General features: G+C 37.6%; 1 protein-coding gene across 13 annotated transcripts in view; it reads right to left on the bottom strand.

Moving 5' to 3' along the window:
• CASK (calcium/calmodulin dependent serine protein kinase) overlaps positions 1–22,717 on the bottom strand; it is a 346,895-nt gene that overhangs the window by 262,112 nt on the left and 62,066 nt on the right. For 7 of the 13 annotated variants that reach the window (XM_032426584.1, XM_032426582.1, XM_032426577.1 and 4 more), the window contains exon 2: positions 19,115–19,227. In XM_032426584.1, coding sequence (XP_032282475.1) covers positions 19,115–19,227 — 113 coding nt within the window. Of the gene's footprint in view, positions 1–19,096; positions 19,228–22,717 lie in introns of all 13 variants that reach the window. The other 6 variants (XM_032426573.1, XM_032426583.1, XM_032426579.1 and 3 more) reach the window with 1 other exon arrangement.

Here is a 22,717-nt window from a genome sequence, read left to right on the forward strand (position 1 = left end):
TTATGGCCCACCTACAAAGTGCTAATCATGACTGAAGATGCTTCACAGGGATCATCACCCTTAATCTTGGCACCAGCTCTGGGAGGACAGTATTATTACCCTCACCTGACACCTAGGAAAGGTGAGGTTTATGAAACTCAAGGTCACATCACACAGGATAGATTTGAAATGTCTGACTTCAACTCTTCCCATGCTTTTCCTACAACAATGGATCTGTAAAAAAAAAAAAAAAAACAAAAACCAAAAAACCATAGGGAAACCTTTAGCTATAGTTCACTTAATATTTAACAACCTCAAACTTTCCTTGGATTTGATAAGAACTCAACAGGATAGTCCTGTACTTAGTACTTAGTCCCATGCAAAAGAGACTATGTTTTCAAATAACACAGGAGAGAAGATGATCAAATTAAAAAGATAAAAGCTTAGTTTCCAAAACTCAGTAAAAAAAAAGAAAAAAGCCATTGTACGAATAATTAAGGTGGGGATAAAGGAAACGCTTGGTAACATTTTCATTCATATATTAGAAGTGTTAAAAAAATTAGGTACACATTAGAGAGACAAATTGGCAAAGCTTTTCAGAAGGCCTGTATTGCTTATTGACTCCGCACTAAAAAATGAGCAATTTGGCCATCATTCCTCAAACAGTAGTCTTAACGTTTCCTGGCAGTTATTTCTGAAGAGTAAACAAAATAGATAAAATCTACCCCACTGATAGGGAGGAAATAGAAGCAAGCCAAGATAAAGGCAAATACTACAGACAACGCAAGGCCAATTCAAATAGACTAGTGGAATTTTCTCCCAAAAGCATTTCAGAAATGGCCTTTCTCATGTCGTAACTTTAGATGCATTTTGAACCAAATGCATTGCTCTGGGTGCTAGTTACCTGGATGAGTTCACAGAAAATTCATCAAACTGTACTATTTCTCATTATTTCTTAAGTACCCAGTAAGGATAACAAAACAAGATTCATCTGTATCCTGCGTTGCTCTCCCTTCTTACTATTTACTATCAAGAATGAGAATCTTGGGGCACCTGGGTGGCTCAGATGGTTAAGTGTCTGCCTTTGGCTCAGGTCGTGATCCCAGGGTCCTGGGATCAAGCCCCTTGTTGGGCTCCCTGCTCAGCGGGGAGCCTGCTTCTCCCTCTCCCTCTGCTGCTCCCCCTGCTTTTGTGTTTGTGCTCTCTGTCAAATAAATAAATAAAATCTTAAAAAAAGAAAAAGAATGAGAATCTTCAGTCTGGATTACTAGATCTAAAGCTATTCTATATTTTATTCCTATCTATACCCACCCTAGCATTTAGCATTCTGCACAGAATAGGTATCTAATTAGAGTCTCTCCCCCGGCCCCCGACTGAATGAATGCTTCTGTGAACTAGCAAACCAGATTCCCTACTAAGGCAAAATATCCATACAGTCGGGACATATTTTCCCCTGACCACATGGGCTGGCAAAAATCAAACTGCTTTACCCTCTTTCCCTTGGCACAACATATAACCAATTCCTTGTACATAAAACAGAACTGTACAGTTGGATGAATTTTCTGTGAACTCATCCAGGTAACTAGCACCTAGAGTAAGAAATAGAACATGACCAGCATCTCAGAAGCCCCTATCATGCTCCCCTCTCGGTCACTACCTCCCCCCAGAGGTAACCATTAAAATTGAAATTTTAATTTCAAAGGTCATAGATCAGTTATACTGTTTTTACATTTTAATTAATGGAATCATAGGGTAGGTACCCTTTTATGCCTGGCTTCTTTGACTCATGATTTTGCTTAAGAGACTCATATGTGTTTTATGTATAACAAAGGTTCATCCACTCTCATTGCTTTTTAATACCTCACTGTATGAATTCACTACAATTTATGCCATTCCACTGTTGTTAGACATTTGGGTGTTTCTTATTTAGGGCTATTACAATTCTGCTAAAAGTATTCTTTTATGTATTTTTGGGTGGACATATGTTAAGGCATTTCAGTTGGGTATATGCCTAGGAGTGGAAATGCTAGATCATAAGGTACGTATATGCCAGCTTTGGTAGATACTCCCAGTTCACCAGAGTGGCTGAACTAATTTACACTCCTATTAGCAATAAGAGTTCTGGCAGCTCTGTCTTCAACACTTGGAATTGTCTGTTTTTAGCTATTTTGTTGGGAATGCAGTGGTATCACACTGTGGTTTTAATTTGCATGTCTCTGATGACTAATGAAGTTATATATCATTTATTAATCACTTGGATACATTTTTTCCCTGAAATATCTTCCAAGTCTTTTCTCCATTCCTGAGACTTCCTGATCTGTCTCTGGGATCACTGCAGAATCTACTTGATGATACCTAGACTTGGCTTCTTTCTCACAGGAGAAGGGTCACCACCCCCTACCATAACTAATTACATGACCTCGCTATAGCAATGTACGGAACAAGCTTGCACAGCAAAGCAGTTTGGATATACTAGAGTGCTGACCAGGTAAGAAGGGATAAACACAGAATCGTGTGTTTATAGCCCCAGCTTTGGACTCCTGACCGTGAAAGTGTAAAACAGCCTATTTACCCTTTACAGATATAATTTTCCCCCCCAAAGAAACGTTCCTTTGTTCGTCACTGTTCTTTTATGGTACCATTCCCCAGAATCTTCAGTAAATTCACTTATCTTACCTGACATTCCTTCATTCACTCAGTGAATATTTACTAAATAACTACTTTGTGTACACACAGTTCTAGACGCTCAGAGTAAAGCTGTAAAGAAAGCAAAAATATCTCTGCTTCCAATTCACACACACACATACTCTTTTCCTTTTTTGTGGAGGGTGGGGTGCATGAAGCCAAAGATAGCTAGGTTGTAGGATATAAAGGGTAAGGGCTCTGGAGTCCAAAAGAGAGACTAACAGGTTCACCTGGCTCTAGCACTTCTGTGCATGAATTGAAAAGTTCTTTAACTTCTCTGATCTTCAATACCCTCTGCAAAATGAAGATATTTTTTTGCAGGATTTCTCTGAGGATTAAATGAGATGACATATACAAACAGCACCCAAGAAAATGCCTGGCATCGGGGCGCCTGGGTGGCTCAGTCGTTGAGCGTCTGCCTTCAGCTCGGGTCATGATCCCAGGGTCCTGGGATCGAGCCCCGCATCGGGCTCCCTGCTCCGCGGGAAGCCTGCTTCTCCCTCTCCCACTCCCCCGCTTGTGTTCCTTCTCTCGCAGTGTCTCTTTCAAATAAATAAATAAAATCTTCAAAAAAAAAAAAAAGAAAGAAAATGCCTGGCATTATAAATAATGGATGATCGGTACATGGCTGCAATTAAAAAGGAGAATAGGTTGATTTCATTTGGTTACAGATGAAATCTTTACTATAAACAGAAGCACAAAACTGCTTCTGTTCATACATACTGCTCTTTCTGATGTACTATTACTAAAATCTTTTAATTATATAGTCAATTATTCATGTTACTGGAGAGGTAAACCGTTAAGATATTACAAAGCAACAGTTCATAAGAAAACATCAACTTTTAAAGCATTAAGCTTTAACCCATTTATAGGCTCAACTTCCTTCCTAGAGGGTAAGGCTTAAACTCTCTAGATTCAATCCCATAAAATGACCATGAAGAAACTGAGCAATGGGCAAGTGGGACATGATGGAGAGCTGGTATCATGAACAGAGGAAAGAACCCACTCTAGAAAAACTGTAAATGAACAGCTTTGGAGTCCACTCAGTGTGGGGATTTCTTATAGTTGGACATGCCTCTTGAGGGGCCTTTGGAAGCTCTTCCTGTGGATGTGTCACAGGAGATACTGACTCCTCTGTGTCATGGGCTTCTAAGCCAGGGCAATTCCCACACCCACCCAACAAAGATCTCACCTCTTGCTCTTGGTTGAATGAGAGAGGGTTCAGCATAAATTCTCTAATTTTTATGGATGTAAACACTAAGAAACTTTGTTCACAAAAACAAGCAGATATTACCATATGACCCAGCAATTCTACTCTTAGGCATATACCCAAGAGAAATGAAAATATGTGTCCACACAAAAATACATACAGTCGATGTTTATTATGCACAGTAGTTATGTTCTATAAAGTCACATGAACACTGAGTGAGTGAATATGGAACTACTGCTCCAAGAGGAGATCCAGCGTTACATTCCTGTGCATCTCTGGTCACATTTTGGTCAACCAATCAATACATAACCTTATTTTATGTGCATTTCTGTTTAAAGATGCCTTCTTTAATACATATCGTCGATCCATTAACATTGAACTCACAGCTAAGAGTCCTTTAACTCATGCCTGAATGAAGCTTCTCTAACACGTCTTCTCTCTATAAGGCACATCACAGCCTTCCTGTGCTTAGGAATGCTGAACACCAGTTCAGCATTATGCCTGGGGGCTATGTGAAGCAGCAAACCCATCAGCAAAAAGCACAGAAATGCCAAACTGTGGCACTAAATAGATGGCAAAAACGACACTTGTTTACGTGGCGCTCAAGCCAAAATACGAAGGCAGAGCATAGTTGGTTTGACCTCAGCTGGGAACATGTGCCCTGAGTGATTTAAATTTTTTGGCTGCTCTGCACAGGTCTATGAATGATTGTAAAAGTGCCATGAGTATCTGTTTTGGGGTCACAAGTAAATTTTAGTGAGCAGGCAAATTTTCTTTTTTTTTTTGAGCAGGCAAATTTTCAAATCACAATTCATGAGTGGGGGTAGACTGTACATGAATGTTCATGGCAGCTAAAAAGTTGTTACAACCCAAAAGTCATCAACTAATGGATGAATAAAATATGGCCTATCTACACAATGGAATATTATTCAGCCATAAAAAGGAATGAAAACGGATATATGCTACAACATGGAAGAACTCTGAAAACATGTTAAGTGAAAGAAGCCAGATACAAAGGTTACATATGACGTGACTCCATTTATATGATATGTCCAGAATAGGCAAATCCGTAGAGACAGAATGTAGATTAGTAGTTGCCAGAGGCTGGGGAGGGGGAAAATAGTGGGTTTCTACTAATAGGTATGGGGTTTCTTTTGGGGATGATGAAAATGTTCTGGAAATAGTGGTGATGTTTGTGCTTGCACAACTCTGAATATAAAGAAACCAATGAATTGTACAATTTAAAGGAGTAAATTTTGTGGTGTGTGAATTATGTCCTAATAAAGCTATTATTAAAAAAAAAACAAGAAGATAGGAATGGATGAGGTTTTGTTAAAGCAAACTTCTTCTGAGTTACATGCCACAAACTGCATAATGACCTAAAAGCTACTGTTAATGATCCATCAGCTAACAAGTTGATAAGTTCCATTAATTTTGTCGAAAGCAAGAATCAACCTGACTTGAAAAAGTATGTGTTACCTGGTCTTTGAGACTTACTTCCTCCACACTGATGCCAATTTTTAAACTGCTTCTTTGTTTGGCATCTTGGAGGTTTCTGTACATATTCCAACACATCTTACAACACACCATGGTACGATTTTGGATTTCTGAGAAGGCTCATTGTACATACGGACAGAAGAAGAAATTGTGAAAGGGAACGTAAGAAAGAACCTGTATGTCCATTACAGGCATTTTCCTGGGCATATCAACTTTAGAAAGAATACATATAGAAGAATTTGGAAACTGGTTCCCTTGCAACCATCCATGTCTAATATTGCTTAGAAGTCTCTTAACACCCAGGAGCACCTGTACCCAGTGTGAAGACAGCCCCTTAAGGAGCGAAAACGCAAATGTCAGTTTCCTCCAGCCCTTTTCTTTTCTCACCAACAACTTAATTCAGACTTCCACTTGTTGGCAGGTAACACGGCTACTGTTTTAAGTCTACAACTATCATACTATCCCAAAGAGGTTTTTTGTTTATTTAAGTAGGCTCCATGCCCAGAGTGGAGCCCAGTGAGGGGCTTGAACTCACCACCCCGAGATCAAGACCTGAGCTGAGATCAAAAGTCGGACGCTTAACCAACTGAGCCACCCAGGCACCCCCCAAAGAGGTTTTAAATTGCAAGGGGCCAGACTCCCTCTTAGGTTTCTTTTTATTCCCCTCGTATTACTGAGCATGAACTTTATTAAAATGTTTCAGTATGCATAAAATTTCGCTAACAATAAAACTACTTCTTGCCAAAGAAAACCAGGCAGTGTAATATTCCTATGTACATCAGGAATAACAAGACTGGATAATGAATACAACTGATTCTTCAAAGCCCTCACATAGGAAAACGTTGAGCCCTCTGACCCTGGAAAACAGCAAAGACTGAGAAATCTCCACACCCTTTGTGTTCCAGAAAACAGCTTGCTGCATGGAAACACCTTCCCCAGATGACTTAAAAAAGATTGACAGATGCCCTCCGCTCTTTGTTTACCTATGATAAGGCCAGACAGGCCCTCCAAATGTCCATTCTTTGTCTCAGAAGTGATTAGCCCAACTGCTTGTCTGCACTTATGAATCAGAACAAGATGCTTGTCAACTAAAGCTTGGGGAAGCTCCTCTACTTCACACCGGTCCTCCCGCCTCCTTGCACTCAGTTCTTTCTGTGGCCTTGTTTATTCCTCCCAATAAAAGAAAATCCTTTTTTTTTGGCCCAACTTGAGATACTTGTAGATCTGTCAGGTCATTCTATTTGAATAGACCCCACTACCTACTGCAATAGTCCCTTCCTCCTCCTTCAAAGAATCCTTTCAAATAAAGACTTGTCCTTACTAATTTGGAATTTGTGTTTTTGACACATTATATAATGCAAATTTCTTTCAGAATAACCATACTCACAGAAGATTTATGTTTTAGTCTATTTTCAAGCCTATTCATACAGATGGTGTAATGGTAACTCAGACATTCAATATATCCAAGAACTACCCTCATCTACTTCTTCAGACTTAAATTTTAGTAACTATACTCTGAAATTCTTGTGACCTAGTATATAGAATGGGTGTCCCATCTACTAGCTCCCATATATCAAAGACTATGCTTCTCCCAAACCCCCCAAATCTGCTACCATCTACTTCCATTTCTACAGCTTCCTGAGAAATTTTATGAATCGCATAATTTAAAAGCTAGCAAAATGCAGATCTGAAAGGAAATAGGTAGTTACTTATATGGGGAAAAAAAACCCAAAATGATTTAAAACATGAAGCATAATTTAGTCCATATAGTGGAAGGGGGGAAAACTAAAAAAGCTGCTTATTTCAGAATAAAAAAATGAATAGTCCCTCATCTCACAGTTTTTCATAGTGTTACATTTCCTGAATGTGATTTTTTTTTTAAAAGATTTTACTTATTTATTTGACAGAGAGAGACACAGCGAGAGAGGGAACACAAGCAGGGGGAGTGGGAGAGGGAGAAGCAGGCTTCCTGCCGAGCAGGGAGCCCGACGCGGGGCTCGATCCCAGGACCCTGGGATCATGACCTGAGCCGAAGGCAGACGCTTAACGACTGAGCCACCCAGGCGCCCCTCCTGAATGTGATATTAAGACAAAATTGAATATATAAGCCAGAGAGCTTTAAGAGCTCTAGTATATAAACATGACAGCCATACCTAAGTCATAGGAGATGGGAAATCCAGATTAAGAGAGGTTTAGGAGTAAAATGATATGAAAGATTATGGCCAACATACTTTATGTAATATCAAGCCATGTTTATACCTAAAATTATAATGAACAAGTGTAAGTCATTTAAGTTTAACAAATAGCCACATACTTTCAGAAGCAGAGATTGCAAACTTAAGTCTTCTCTGCATTTTTTAAGAGGCAAAACAATAAGATGAAAGAAATTGGGATTTTCTTTTTCCAGAGTTGATCTTACGACAGTCATGATAAATTGCCTCAGCTTTAGAGATTCATCAGCAGTTACAGAACAGTAACTGCCAAAAGGATTTGATTAGCAATTCAATTATAAACTTGACATTTGTAAAATTCATCTTATTTTAAATATTGTTGTCCAGAAATGCTTGCCACAATATAGCAAAATGATCTAATCATTAAAAAGCAGATGTGTTTTTATTTTTTATTATTTTTTAAAGATTTTATTTATCTGACAGAGAGAGAGAGACAGCGAGAGAGGGAACACAAGCAGGGGGAGTGGGAGACGGAGAAGCAGGCTGCCCGTGGAGCAGGGAGCCTGACGTGGGGCTCGATCCCAGGACCCTGGGATAATGACCTGAGCCGAAGGCAGACGCTTAATGACTGAGCCACCTAGGCGCCCCGAAAAAACAGATGTTTTTAAAGTTGACTCTTCAGCCTCAAAAAGTTCAATACAGTCACAAAAAAAGGCCAGAAGGGAAAACAGCCAAAGATGTACCATCGAGGCAGTTTGCTAAAATAGCACTCATAATTTATTGCCTAAGACCTAGAGAAATATTTGATTTTCTATATAAAATGTATGTTCTTTAAAAATAAACAAAAACCTGGGGCATCTGGGTGGCTCAATTGAACATCTGACTCTTGGTTTGGTCTCTGGTCATGGGATAGAGCCCTGCATCAGGCTCTGCACTCAGTGGGGAGTCTGTTGGAGATTCTCTCCCTCTGCCCCTCCCCCCCACTTGCACGTGTGCACATGCGTGCTCTCTCTCAGATAAATAAATCTTTAAAAAAAAATAAAAATAAACAAAAATCCTAATGGGAAAACTCCCTTTAGGAATATATATTACCCAGTGAGCCATATAGTAATTAAATGACTACTATGGTCAGAAGTTATGAAAAGGGAGTCTTCTGTTGAAAATTATTCACTAGGTGGAAGCTGGTTTCTAGCAGTTTTTCTCAAACTAGTCCATGAAATACAAAACCCTATTTTCCCCACAGAACCACTATTAACAAATATGATTTTTTAAATATTAGCCAAGTTTAAGGACTCCATCAACTATAAGAGTCTATGATTATTAATACCAGTGCTCAGAAATGATGATCTGATAACTCAGTTAAATTAATATTTTTCACATGTATATGACATGGCACATAAAGGATAGTTCATTAATGTTTGAAACAATGGGTCTTTTTATTTCAAATATTTATTGAATTTGATATATTAAATCTGTGGTTAGGACTTAAAAACACATGATCAAGCTGCTCAAGAATCCTCTTTTATGGTATTTTATATGACAAAATAAAACAGAAGTATAAGCCTTAATCTCTTGGAATTTGCTAGACTATTTCTAACCATTTCAACTGTAAACCACAGTGGAAGAAACAGTGACCTTAAGAAAATGCAACAGCAAAGAAAAGGTTTTGGCAAATGCTTTCTGCATGCAAAAGGAAGAGATGGAGATTTATTAACTAGACCAGTAATTATTCCACATAACGAACATAAATTCACTATGTAAATTAAATCTATTAAATATTCATGTTTCCTGAGGAAAACAAGTGACAGTTTTTGATTATGCTATCAGTTACGAGTCAGAGTCTGCCTATACAGAACAATTTGGATTATTTGGAAACCAAAACCTGAAGTTAAAATGTTTTCGCCTATATGCCCAAATCTTTATGGGCTAATTATCCGTTTTGTGGATGAGTGCATTGATTAGGAGGAAATTTTTTTTAAAAGATTTTATTTATTTATTTGACAGAGAGAGAGCATGAGCAGGGAGAGTGGAAGGCAGAAGGAGAAGGAGGCTCCCCGCTGAGCAAGGAGCCCGATGTGGGACTTGATCCCAGGACCCTGGGATCATGACCTGAGCTGAAGGCAGACACTTAACCAACTGAGCCACCCAGGTGCCCAAATTAGGAGGAAATTTTTAAAAGTTATTTATTTTAAAATAATTGTACATTAACAGAAAGTACAAAAATAGCACAGAGAGATTCTGCATACCCTCAAATCAGTGTCCCATGTAGGGGAGCAAATTTTGCTACCCCAAAAAGTGTTTCTTTGGCATGTGGATTATTTTAGGCTGCTTGCTTTTAAAAAAAAATATCCTGGAGATCATTTTTTCCCCTGGACATTTAGGTGGTTTTTAGAAGTAACCACTCTTAGCATACTGATATGGATCCTTCCAGTTCTTTGTGCAGGTTTCTTTCTACTTAACATAATACAAAATATTATATTGTGATTTCTCTTTTTTTCATTTAAATAACAATAAAGGTTGAGGTAGCTCTATGGCCTAGTTGGTTAAAGCACCTGTCTTGTAAGTAACAATAAAGTTTGGAGATTATTTTATGTCATTTATATTCTCCTAGGCTGGTTATTTTTTTGACTTTTTTTTTTAAAGATTTTATTTATTTGTCAGAGAGAGAGAGTGTGTGCAAGCAGGGAGAGGGGCAGGCAGAGGGAGAAGCAGGCTCCCCGCTGAGCAGGGAGCCTGATGCGGGACTCCATCCCAGGACCCTGGGATCATGTTCACAAAGATCCCCCACAACAATCCCTTCAGAGTCATACCTACCTCCCCCCCCTTCTCTCATGCTTCTCACAAAAACTTTGTGATCCCTAATACCTGACAATCACTAATCTGTCGTCCAGTTCTATAATTTTATTACTTCAAAACTTATATAAGGGAAATCATATGGTATATGACCTTTCAGAAAGATTTAACATAGCATAATTCCCTTGAGATCTGCCCAAGTAGTTGCATGCATCAACAGGTTTTGTGTTTTTTTGGTTTTGTTTTTTTTGCTGCATAGTTATTCCATGGTATGGATGTAACCCAATTTGTTTAACCATTTATCCACATTTTAGTTCTTTCTAAATTTTACCCATTTCAAATAGAACTGCTATGAAAACTTACTTGCAGGTCTTCGTGTGAACATAGGTTTTCCTTTCTCTGAGATGTACATTTCCCTGGAGTACAACTGCTGAATTGTTTGGCAACTCTATGTTTAGTTTTTCAAAGAAACTGCTGGACTATTTTCTAGAGTGACTTTATCCTGTATATTCCCATCAGCAATGTATAAAAGATCCAGTTTCTCCACATTTTTGTGAAAACAAAGTGTTATTTTTATTACAGCTGTTCTAATAGTTGTGTAGTAATATCTTGTTGTGGTTTAAATTTATATTTCCCTAATAACTAAGGATGTTGAACATTATTTGCATGTGCTTCGTACAAACTCGTATAATCCTTTTTTGGATTTGTTCATGTTTTTTATCCACTGGGTAACTGGATTTTTAAAAATATTTATTTTACTGTTGGATTTTCTCTTATTTATTTACTTATTTATTTTAATGTTGGATTTTCTCTCATTATCTTTAGATTGTAAATTTGGTGTCACCTCTAAGAATTCCATACCCTAGGTCCTGCATGATTTTCTGGTATGTTTTCTTTTAAAAGTTACATAGCTTTATGTTTTACCTTCAAATCTATGATACGCTTGGAGGTGATTTTTATATAAAATGTTAGATTTAGACTGAGGTTCAATTTTTGGCCTATGGATGTCCAATTGCTCTACTACCATTGGTTAAAAAACACTATTCTTGTGGCACCTCGGTGGCTCAGTCAGTTAGGCATTGGACTCTTGGTTTTGGTTCAGGTCATGATCTCAGGGTTGTGAGATTGAGGCCCACATCGGGCTCCTGCTCAGCGGGGAGTCTGCTTGAGATTCTTTCCCCCTCCCTTTCCCTCTACTCCTTGCTCCACTCCTCTCTAAAATAAAATCTTTTAAAAAAATTATTCTTTCCTCATTGAATTGGATTTGAACCTTTGTCAGAAATCAATTGGCTGTCCTTGTATGAGGCTACTTCTGAGCAATCTAACCTGTTCCACTGATCGTGGTCTAGTCCTCTGCCAGTACCACACTGTATTAATTCCTATAAAGCTTAACAAATGGGGTAGAATGATTTCTCCCACTTGATTACAGCTTTTCAAAATTGTTTTCTCTATTCTTGTTCTTTTGCCTTTCCATATGTAATCTAGGATAAGCTCTCCATACCCACAACAAATCTTCCTGGGAATTTAACTGGAATTGGAGCAAACCCATAGATAGATCTGGGAAGAAATGACATCTTTACTTTGTTGAGTCATCCAATCCATGAAGAGAGTACATCTCTCCATTTATTTAGACTGTTGAGTTCTTTCATCAGAGATTTATAGTTTTTTCAAGGCTTATAGATATTTCATGGGATTTATACCTAAGAATTTCATTTTGTTTTGGGCAACTGCAAATAGCGCGATGTTTTTAACTGTGGTTTCCAGGTGTTCTTTGCCAAGCATAGAAAAAAACACAAATATAGTTGGTTTTGGTATGTTCATCTTATATCGATGTTGATGAACTCAGTAGTTCTGGAAGTTTTGTTATTATAGATCCTTGGGATTTTGTAAATAGGCTTTTGTGTCATCTACAAATAAAAAGTTTAATTTCTTCGTTTCCAACCTATATGCTTATATTTCCTTTCCCTGGCTTATTGTGATGGCTCCCAGCACTAGGTGGAATAAGAATGTTGAGAATGAACAGTCTTGCCTTGTTCCCGTTCTGAGAAGAAAAGCATTTTGAGTAAACTTTTCTGGGGGGAAAAAAAAAAAAGTAAGGTCCAAGTCTAGATCCAATTTTTTTTTTTTTTGCATGTGGATGTCCAGTTGTACTAGAACCACTTGTTGAAAAGACCATCCTTTCTCCATTGCCTTTGCTACTTAAAGATCAGCTGGCCATATTTGTGTGGATGTATTTCTGGGCTCTCTTTTCTACTGATCTGTTTGTTTTTTCTTTCACAAATACTACACTGTCTTCATTATTGTAACTTTAAATGAAGTACTGGAGTAATGTCAGTCCACCAACTTTGTTCTTGGTTGCTTTAAGCAGTGATCTCTTAAATCAAGAGAAAAAAGTTGCAATCAAAAATACATTTGTGCTCTTTCATATTTACATGTGCAATTACCTTTACTGGTGCTCTATTTCTTCTTGTAGTTTGTTACTATCTAGTGTCTTCTTTTGAGCCTAAAGGACTACTTTTACTATTTCTTGTAGGCCAGGTTTGCTAGTGATGAATTTTCTGTTTTGTTAATCTCAGAAGGTCTTTAACCTTCATTTTTGAGGTATTATTTTCCTGGATATGGAATTCTTGGTAGACAATCTTTTTCTTTCATCATTTTGAATAAGTTACCCTCTTGTCTTCTGGTCTCCATGGTTTCTGACAAGAAGTCTGCTATTAATCTCATTAAAGATCCCTTGTACACGAAGTTACTTCTGTCGCTTTTGACAGTTTGATTCTGAAATATCTATGAGTTCACCCTACTTGGAGTTGGAGTTTCTTGGGTTTTTTGGATGTGTAGATTTAGATTTTTCATCACATTTGAGAAATTTTTGGCCATTATTTCTTCAAATATTCTATCCCTTTCTCTCCTCTCCTTCTGGGACTCCAGTTATACATATGTTCATATGCTTGATTGTATCCTACAGGTCTCTGAGGCTCTGTTAATTTTGCTCAACCTTTTTTTCTTTCTGTTCCTCAACCTAAATAATCTTAATGGACCTATCATCAAGACTGCTAACTTTGTTGTCTGCTCAAATCTTCCGTTGAGTCCCTCCAGTAAAACTGTCTTTGTTTATTGTACTTTTCCACTCCAGAATTCCTATTTGGTTCTCTTTTTATAATTTCTCTTTATTGATAGTTTCTATTTGGTGTGATTATTCTCATATTCGCCTTTAGTTTTTTAGACAGTTTTATTTCTTTGAGCACATTTAAAATAGCTGATTTAAATCTTTTTCTAGGGGCGCCTGGGTGACTCAGTCGGTTAAGCGTCTGCAGTAGGCTCAGGTCATGATCCCAGGGTCCTGGGATCAAGCCTGGCATCTGGCTCCCTGCTCAGTGGGGAGCCTGCTTCTCCCTCTCCCTCTCCCTCTGCTGCTTCCCCTGCTTGTGCTCTTTCACTCTCTCTCTGTCAAATAAATAAAATCTTTTTTAAAAAAATAAACTTTTTCTAGGAAGTCCAACAACTCAGTTTGCTCAGGGATAATTTCTATTGATTGCTTTTTTCCCCATTAACGAGCCCCACTTTGTTTCTTTGTATGTCTCAATTTTTTTTGTTGTTGAAAACTAGATGTTTTAAATAATGTGTCAACTCTGGAAGTTAGAATCTCCCTTCCTCTAGGGTTTGCTGTTACATGGCAGTTTTTGTTCTTATTTGTTTGATAAGGTTTTGGAATGAATTCTGTAAAGTCTGCATTCTTTGTTGAGTGTGGCCACTAAGTCTCTGCTTGGTTAGTTTGGTTGTTGCTCAGGCAGGGGCTGTGTATGTATTGGGGCATACCTTCAACGCTCAGGGAGTTGACAACTCTGCCTTAGCATTCAATTCCTATTGGCACAGCCTCAAGGTTGGCTAGAGTTGAGAGCTTAAGGTCTCGTTAGGTCTTTTCCGAGTGTGTGCACAGTCCTATGCATGTGCATGGCTTTCTTGATTCCCACAAATACGTTTGTTGTTTTTTCAGACCCCCTATAGACCTCTCACTACCCACTTTTTCTTTTTAAGCTTTTAGGTTAGATTTTTGTTTGCCCCAACTGTTACTCTGCGACCTCAGGTAGCTGTGAAGTTAAACTGCCTCTAAAAATTTTCAACAAATGCCCCCAGGCAAAAGGTATTTTGCAGTAGGCAATCTCTGAGTCAGACCAAATAAAGACAAGCCTTGCAAGTGGGTCCCTTCCAGGAAACTACCAGACAGGTCAGATAATGACAATTTCATGGGCATGAGGCTTTCAAGGAATTCCGTCCCAGTTCTGCCTCCTTTGGTGGCTGCCAGGCTCCTGGTTTTCACCATGATTGTGAACTCTTTGTTTTCAAGGTTACCATGGAACTGGAGAGACGGGGGTGGGAATGGGGCAAGTTAAAATGCCACAAAGCTCACTGTTCTTAGCAAGAATCAGTGGTTTTTCCTGAATAAATTCTTCCTGCATAACTGCAAACCTTTGGTTAATTTCCAGAGTTCTGAAAAAGTTGATTCTATTTTTGCCAGTTTTCCCCTTGCTTTTATGGAGAGGAGAATTGTCAAAGGTCCTTACTCCTCCAATTCGCTGACATCATCTGCTATCTGGGACTTTTAGAATGAGATATTCTTAGAGACTAGGTAAACTGGAACCCAATCTATATTCTTTCTAGAAGACAATATTCTTCCAAAATAAAAACTGCCATTTTGAACTTTTAAAATTGAACCATAAAGAACTGAGTTCCTTTAAGATCTCAGAACTGTCAATTCAGTTTCCCATTCTATATATCTTACCTTCCTTAAAATTTCCTTATAACAATTTGCCTAATTTTGATACCTATTTTCAAAACAAAAAAAGTCAAATTTAATTAGTGGTTTAGCAGACATAAAGAGATAGGAGTTAAAATGTGTAGTAATTAAAATTTTAAGATATTCATCAAGGAATTTCATTAATGGAGGCTGTGTATGTACGTATGAAAATATCCTCTGATCAGAATATCCTAATATAAATTCAGCCAGCTTTCATTTAATAAAAACTTGTTATTCATCTCATGTTCATAAGCATCAATTTCATTTTTTCATACATGTGAAAGAAGAAACTGAACCAGTTAGGAATAATATGCCTTTTTAGGAATCTAATAAAAGCTATGGACTTTCTTCCTAGGAAAATGAACATGTATCTGTAATTGAGCTTACAATTTAAGGGGTTCTTGGATACCCCATAACCTGTAAATTAAGAACGCCTACTGAAAAAAAATTATGATTTTAATGGGAAAAATAGAAAACAGATATTCAAATAGTTACATCTTCAGTGGAGCATCAAGAATTTAAAATATTAAAACATACAAGTGGTCTCCAACTAATATATAGTATTTCATTTCAAAAGCTAATCTGTAAGTTATGTATTTAGAATTTATTACATGTTCTTATAAAACAATGTTAGAAACAGTGGTTGAAGACTATTTAACTGCAAACCTCTTAAAAAGTAGGTGCTCTTTTTATCTGTCTTTGTATTATAATGATCTGTCCAAGTAAAGAGCATATGTTAGGACCTCAGGTGACACTTTACAAAACCCATTTTACTCAATAATGTATTTGAATACAAATGCACTAAAACAGGAAAAAATATTGAGGCAATGACAAGGTCAAACAAACCACAAAGACAAAAATTAAAAAATAAAATGGAAGTGATGAATCACTGAATTCTACTCCAGAAACCAATACTGCACTATATGTTAAGTAAAATTTAAATAAAATAATAGATTTTAAAAAATGGAAAAAGAATAAAGAATAAAACAGATTTTAAATTATGTGTTGCTTGAGAGAGTTCTCTTCTTAATTAGAAGAGAATGTAACAGTAAATACAGCTATTTCTAGATATTTAAACTTATGGATTCCTTTTTATTATGTTAAACTTCACTTCAAAATATGTTTCTTCTTAATATAGCATCTCCTACACTTAGCCATGAATGAGGTCATTTTGGGGCCCTAACAGTTTGTAAATGGACTAGAAGGGCAAAGGGGATAAGATGTTTTGCCTTCAGTGACTGGAAAGGAGTTAAAAGACATTGGGAAGGGGAAATTAGAGGTTTTATATAAATAAAATATTTATTATATATATCTTAAGATGTGTCCAAGTTAAAGTAAGATAGTGTGAACATGAGCAATAAGAGGATATGGGAACACCATTGGAAGGAAGGAAGGGAGGGAGAGGGGAAGGGAGGGAGAGGGGAAGGGAAGGAGGCATGAAGAAAGGGAAAGGGAAAGGGAAGGAAAAAGAAAGGGAAGGGAAGGAAAAAGAAAGGGAAGGGGAGGGAGGGAAAGGAGGGGAGGGAGGGGAGGAAGGGGAGGGAGGGGAGGGAGGAAGTAAGGAAAGGTGGGGGGGTAATGGAGATGGAATTTTGATTTTGCTTCTTGGTCACTGTGCTAAAGAAGATGGGAAAACTACATTTTGGTGCCATAAATATAAAGGACAAGTGGCACATTTTCATCTGAGTAACAATGGACTCTTATCAAAACCAGATAAAGTCATGAGTAATACACAGAATTCAACTGGTATCATTTAATATCTATAGGTTGTGGCCCTACCATATAGGATAAATGAAATGAACTCGCCTTGTCTTCAGAATAGGATTTGAAGACTTTTATATAACAAAAGCAATGCCAAACAATGAAGGAATGAACTACAATTTCAGTGACAGGCTCCCATATATTAGGTAAAGACAAGACAAACTCAGGGACATGGACTACATGCCAACCCTCCCCATCTCCCCTCACCTCCTTTTTATTAAGTTTGGCATTTGACTCCCTCTAAAAAAAAAAAAGAGAGGTTCAGCCTAGCAGTCTGAATCTATGGCACCAGAGATCCCTTGCTGAAAAAAATCTGTCAATAAACAACCTCAGCAAACTGAGAAAGTAATCAATTGCCTCCCTAAAAATGTCTTTAGCCTGGAGAGATTCAGAATTAGGTATAACAATGAGCTAAATCAATATAAAAATTGGTATACTGAGTAACTGATTTAGACTTGTGATTTTAAGCTAGACTCTTACTAAGTTCATCAACAGTAACAGAACATTTAAGAGAAATAAAGGTTCAACACGTCTATAGGTTTAATAAACTATGTTCAAGACCCAGGAAGGTTTTATTAGTTGACAACTGAGGTACAGAAAATCAAATACAGTATATTAAACTTAAATCCAGTTAAGTTTTAGGAAACATAATTAAGTTGCAAAGCCTGCCTGGAAGTAAATTTTAAATTCTGCTACATTTATAAAATAATTTATATTAAAAAGTAATAACAGCCAATTCCAGAGAATGAAACCATGAGATCTAAGACCTCTGAATCTTGCCGTAACATTTTTTTTTAAAGATTTTATTTATTTATTTGACAGAGAAAGTCACAGCGAGAAAGGGAACACAAGCAGGGGGAGTGGGAGAGGGAGAAGCAGGCTTCCCGCAGAGCAGGGAGCCCAATGCAGGGCTTGATCCCAGGACTCTGGGATCATGACCCGAGCCAAAGGCAGACGCTTAACGACTGGGCCACCCAGGCGCCCCTTGCCGTAACATTTTAAGGATTAAAGCACTTTAAAAAATCAGTGCTTCGGGCGCCTGGGTGGCTCAGTCGTTAAGCGTCTGCCTTCGGCTCAGGTCATGATCCCGGGGTCCTGGGATCAAGGCCCGCATCGGGCTCCCTGCTCCGCGGGAAGCCTGCTTCTCCCTCTCCCACTCCCCCGGCTTGTGTTCCCTCTCTCGCTCTCTGTCAAATAAATAAATTAAAAAAAAAAAAAAATCAGTGCTTCTTGTGAGTTACAGCTTCTAAGAATCTTCTATAATCAGTATATGGATTATAATAATAATAATTCAAAGGGTTAAAAAAGTATTTAAAAGCAATGATCCTGAAAAAAGATCTACAGAAACGGATTAAGCTCTGTTTAGCTTACAGTATGTGCGTTTCTACTTTCCAAAGTTAGGATAACTGGATAAAATATAAATAGGCTACTCTGCCTTAGCTTTTCCAACTTCAACTGTCAACTGCATTGTTCTTGGACTGTTAAAAAGCCTGAATTTAGAAGACAGGCTAATTAGAAAAATAAATATAATCAATTGTGCCTGCTGAAGTAGGAGCACATGCGAACTGTGGCTACGTGAAGCTAGGAGTTAAAACTGTATAAAAAATAAGTAACTTTAAAATGCTTACCTACTGTTTAAAAACATTTACATATAAATATAATTAACCATATCAAGGTCTTAAAACCAAAGTTTAAGTCCTGCATGTCATAACCTACTGATCTTTCAAATTTTTACATATACACTCTCACTGACTTAAGCCAAATGTGATATAGGAGTCTTTTAGTCCTATTAACCATAATCCTAAAGGTGGTAAGTTATGGATTTGGAGGGAATTCATCTTAGTTTCTTTTGAACCTGCAATTATCATATCTTTGTCATTATTTCCCCTCCCTCCCTTCCCATCCCATCCCATCTTCCTTACCACAGGACTCAAAATTAGACCCTACAAAAATATATATCCAGATTTCACTTTCTTCTAATCAAAAACCATAGGCCTAGAGCAATCTTACATGGTTCTATAACTGTAAATTACTCTAGCTATCTTTCAAATACCATGTTCTAGAATTGACAAACTAGAATGGAATTTAAACTGTCTCCACCCATTTCCCACTACATTATACCCACCACTTCCCCACCCCCGGATGAAAGTTAGGTTGATAAATGGATTTTGGAGATGAAATAAAGCCAGACATCAAATAACTTACTTGAAATCCATCTCTTACCTTCTGTACTTAACCCTGGACTTGATGTGAACTTGGCTACATCAACAATTTTTACAGCAAATTGTTGCCCAGTTTCTCTGTTGATACATCGTCGTACAACACTGAAGGGACCCCTTTAAAAAAAAAAAAAGGCCAAGTTTAATTCATTGTTTTTAATTAATGTCCCCATCAACATCTTACTGATGTTTCATTGTCTGCTATGGCTGTAGTTTAAGATCAAACTTAAGTACTGTAATTTTGAACATATTTTTCTATAATCCATGAGGTAAATAAGTCATACATTAAAGTTATTAAACCAGAATAGAAAACAAATTTGCATTTCAAAATGACTTCTGAAAATTCTAACTAGTATTCTTATATTCAAGGCAAATAATTTTTGTAATATTCTACATATATCATCAACATCTTAAAGTACAGTGGTAGTACACACAGCTTTTATCTTTTGAAGCAGAAACTTAAGTCATTCTTGACCCCTTCCCCTTTCACCTTACCCACCACCTATCCAATCTTCACTAACAAGTCCTACCGACTTTCTCTCAAATTTCTCTCAATCCTGTCCACCTCTCTCCATGTATCATACCCTAGGTCTAAGCTACTACCATCTTCTACTGGGACTACTGAAGAACTTGTTTCTCCCACTCATTCTTGGAGTCATGTTTTAAAAATGAAAATCTGATCTTATGTTTCTGCTCAAAATCCCAGAGAAAGAAGGTATTTTCAATGCATATATTTGGTTAGGAACTGAAACACATAAATAATTCCCAAATAGGAAAATACACCCCAGTAAAATCTAGCCAAAAGACTCAAAGAGGCACTTCACAAAGAGAAACCCTGCATGACTTTGCCTCCAACAACCTCTCTGGTCTCACAAGAGGTTACAGAGAAATCTATCTTCCTTAAACTTCAAATTAGAATTGTTCTAAATTGCCATAGGAAAGGAAGTACTTTCTACCAGGAGAACCACTGGTCTACTCATTTGAGTCATCCAGCTCTCTCCCTAAATTGGTGACTCTCAATACTGGCCATACAACTGAATCAACTGGGATGATTGATAAAACACCAAAGCCTGGGCCCACACATTACATACACACACACGCGGGGGGGCACACACAGTTCCTTGTGATTAATAGTTATCAAATAAGTATCTGAACCAAAGATAATCCAAAGACTGATTTGTACATGTACATGCTTGATTTGACTACTGAATACAGAATACAACAGCAATATACTATAGCAATTTATCTGAAGGTGATTATAGTTTAAGTCATTAAATACATGTACAGGTATACACATGTGTATCCACACCCCTCAGGAAAAATAACACCCTCATTAGCTTTTACAGGTAAAAACAGTACATGTGGATGCCCGTGGTCAATCAGCAGATAAATTCTTCATTTACATTGGGGCACCTGTGATCCTGCTTGCCTTAAAGAAGTTTGTCTTTCTCTCAATTAGGGGACAAGGAAAAGAATATAATCTAACCCAGACTTAAACATTTCTCTAACATCATATGAATTAGTTGATTTCACCATGCCATCCTCTGGACATCAATTACACCACAGCCTCAAATCTCTCTCTTCAAGCAACCTAACAAAGCTCAACTGGAAGGGAAAAAAAATGGTAATAATGTGCCTTTCAGAACTCCGAAGAAAGAGGACCTTTTCAATAACCACTCCAAACTGCTCAAAGATTTTGCTCTAAGAAAAGACAATATAACAAAGTGAGGCAGGACTCCCACAAATGTTTTCATTCTCAATCTGGATGTCTTACTTGTGACTACTTATCCTGACAACAGCAAGCAATTTCAGGAAATGCTTAATGTAATTGGTTTTTGTCTACACTTAAACCCTTGGGATTCTATTTATATATACATTTGTGTAGTGTGCTTCAATTCACTACATCTTTTTGGAAATTTTCCAAGATCTGTATGTGGGATTATTCGTGGACAATAGAGTCAATTTTTTACTTTTTCCTGTTTGACGGAAGGTGGGGAAGAAAAGCATAGCTTCTCTCCCTGCCCTTTCAGTAATAGTAAAATGAAGAAAGCTACAGAAAAACGAGAAAAAAGGGAATTTGGAGGGGGAAAAAAAGCATTTAAGTCTATGAATAAAAATCAAACCCAATCCTCAATTCTTTAGGCTAATTCTATAATGTGAGGCAAGGAAAATGAGTTTATTTATGAACTACTGATGACCTGAAGACAGGTCAAAAAGTAAAGCATTTCAAGGGTCTGTCCCTCAATGGCACCCAGGAGTTAGGAAAAGTGAATCAAATTTAGTACACAAAAAGACACTGAAATATACTTTAAGTTTTTCTTATGATTTAATCCATCAACCAGAAACTCAGTGGAAACTGATAAAAATTTAAACAGTTATACAGTGTCTGTAATTTTAGCAGGATTTGAGTACCTGTATTTGGTTGATAGGTTGAAGATGGGCAGGCAATGAAATACTCTGGCTTGGTTTCCCATCTTAAGAAGAGAGGGTGTATGGGCGCTTAGGTGGCTCAATTGGTTAAGCATCTGCCTTCAGCTCAGGTCATGATCCCGGGGTCCTGGGATTGAGCCCCACATTGGGCTCCCTGCTCAGAGGGGAGTCTGCTTCTCCCTCTCCTCTGCCCCCTTCCCTCTGCTGCTCTCTCTCTCAAATAAACAAAATCTTTTTAAAAAAAGAGAGAGAGGGTATAATAAAGTGTAATACAGCAAATGTTTTATACTGATTAATTATACTTGAATGATATTTTAAGGAACAGCAAAAATTCAGGAGGCCTAAGTCTGGTCTTTCATCTGGCAAAAACTCTTCCATGCTTGAAATTTCATCCTTACATTTTTTTTAGTCTATGGTACAGCTGATTCTTGAGTATTTATGTGGGGGAAAATATTGACAGATAGTTGTAAGCCATTATCATAAGCTATTATCTTTCTCATATTTCTACTAATTCTCGCCAGCATGTTAATCAAAATGAAATAAGATAACTGATAGCATTTCAGATTTGATAAAATAGAAGTTCGTTGTTCAACTCTTTTAGAATAATGAATTTTGATTAGGATGGTGGCACAAGGTTCCATTTGAGGCAGGTGGCGGCTCACAGAATTCTGTTTTTAAGTAAAAGGTCAATGAAACCAGAATACGTTGTAAATGAATAAATATTGCTGTACCACGCCCTAAGGTTTTGAAAAAAATGCAGCTGCGTCTCTATGCAGTCACAGAGTCCCCTCCTCTGGTTTTCATTTATGTGAAAACGGTGAAGTCTAGTAAATGAGTAATTTAAAAAAAAAAAAGATTTATTTATTATCTTAGAGAGAGAGAGAGAGAGGAGGGGCAGAGAGAGAGGGACAGAATCCTCAAGCAGACTCCCTGCTGAGTGGGGAGCCTCACATGGGGCTCGGATCCCAGGGCCCTGAGGATCATGACCTGTGCTGAAATCAAAAGTCTGGACGCTTAACCGAATGGGCCACCCAGGCGCCCCGGAAATGAACAATTTTGATACCAAAAGTAAATACATCAAAAAAGGAGACTAGAATTAAGGCTGAAATCAGGCTAGAATACAGTAGTATGTTGGTTTCCAGGATAACAGATTTAACACAATGCATCTAATTTATTT

This window comes from Phoca vitulina, unplaced genomic scaffold, assembly GCF_004348235.1.
Source record: "Phoca vitulina isolate PV1807 unplaced genomic scaffold, GSC_HSeal_1.0 scaffold35, whole genome shotgun sequence".
NCBI lineage: Eukaryota > Metazoa > Chordata > Mammalia > Carnivora > Phocidae > Phoca > Phoca vitulina.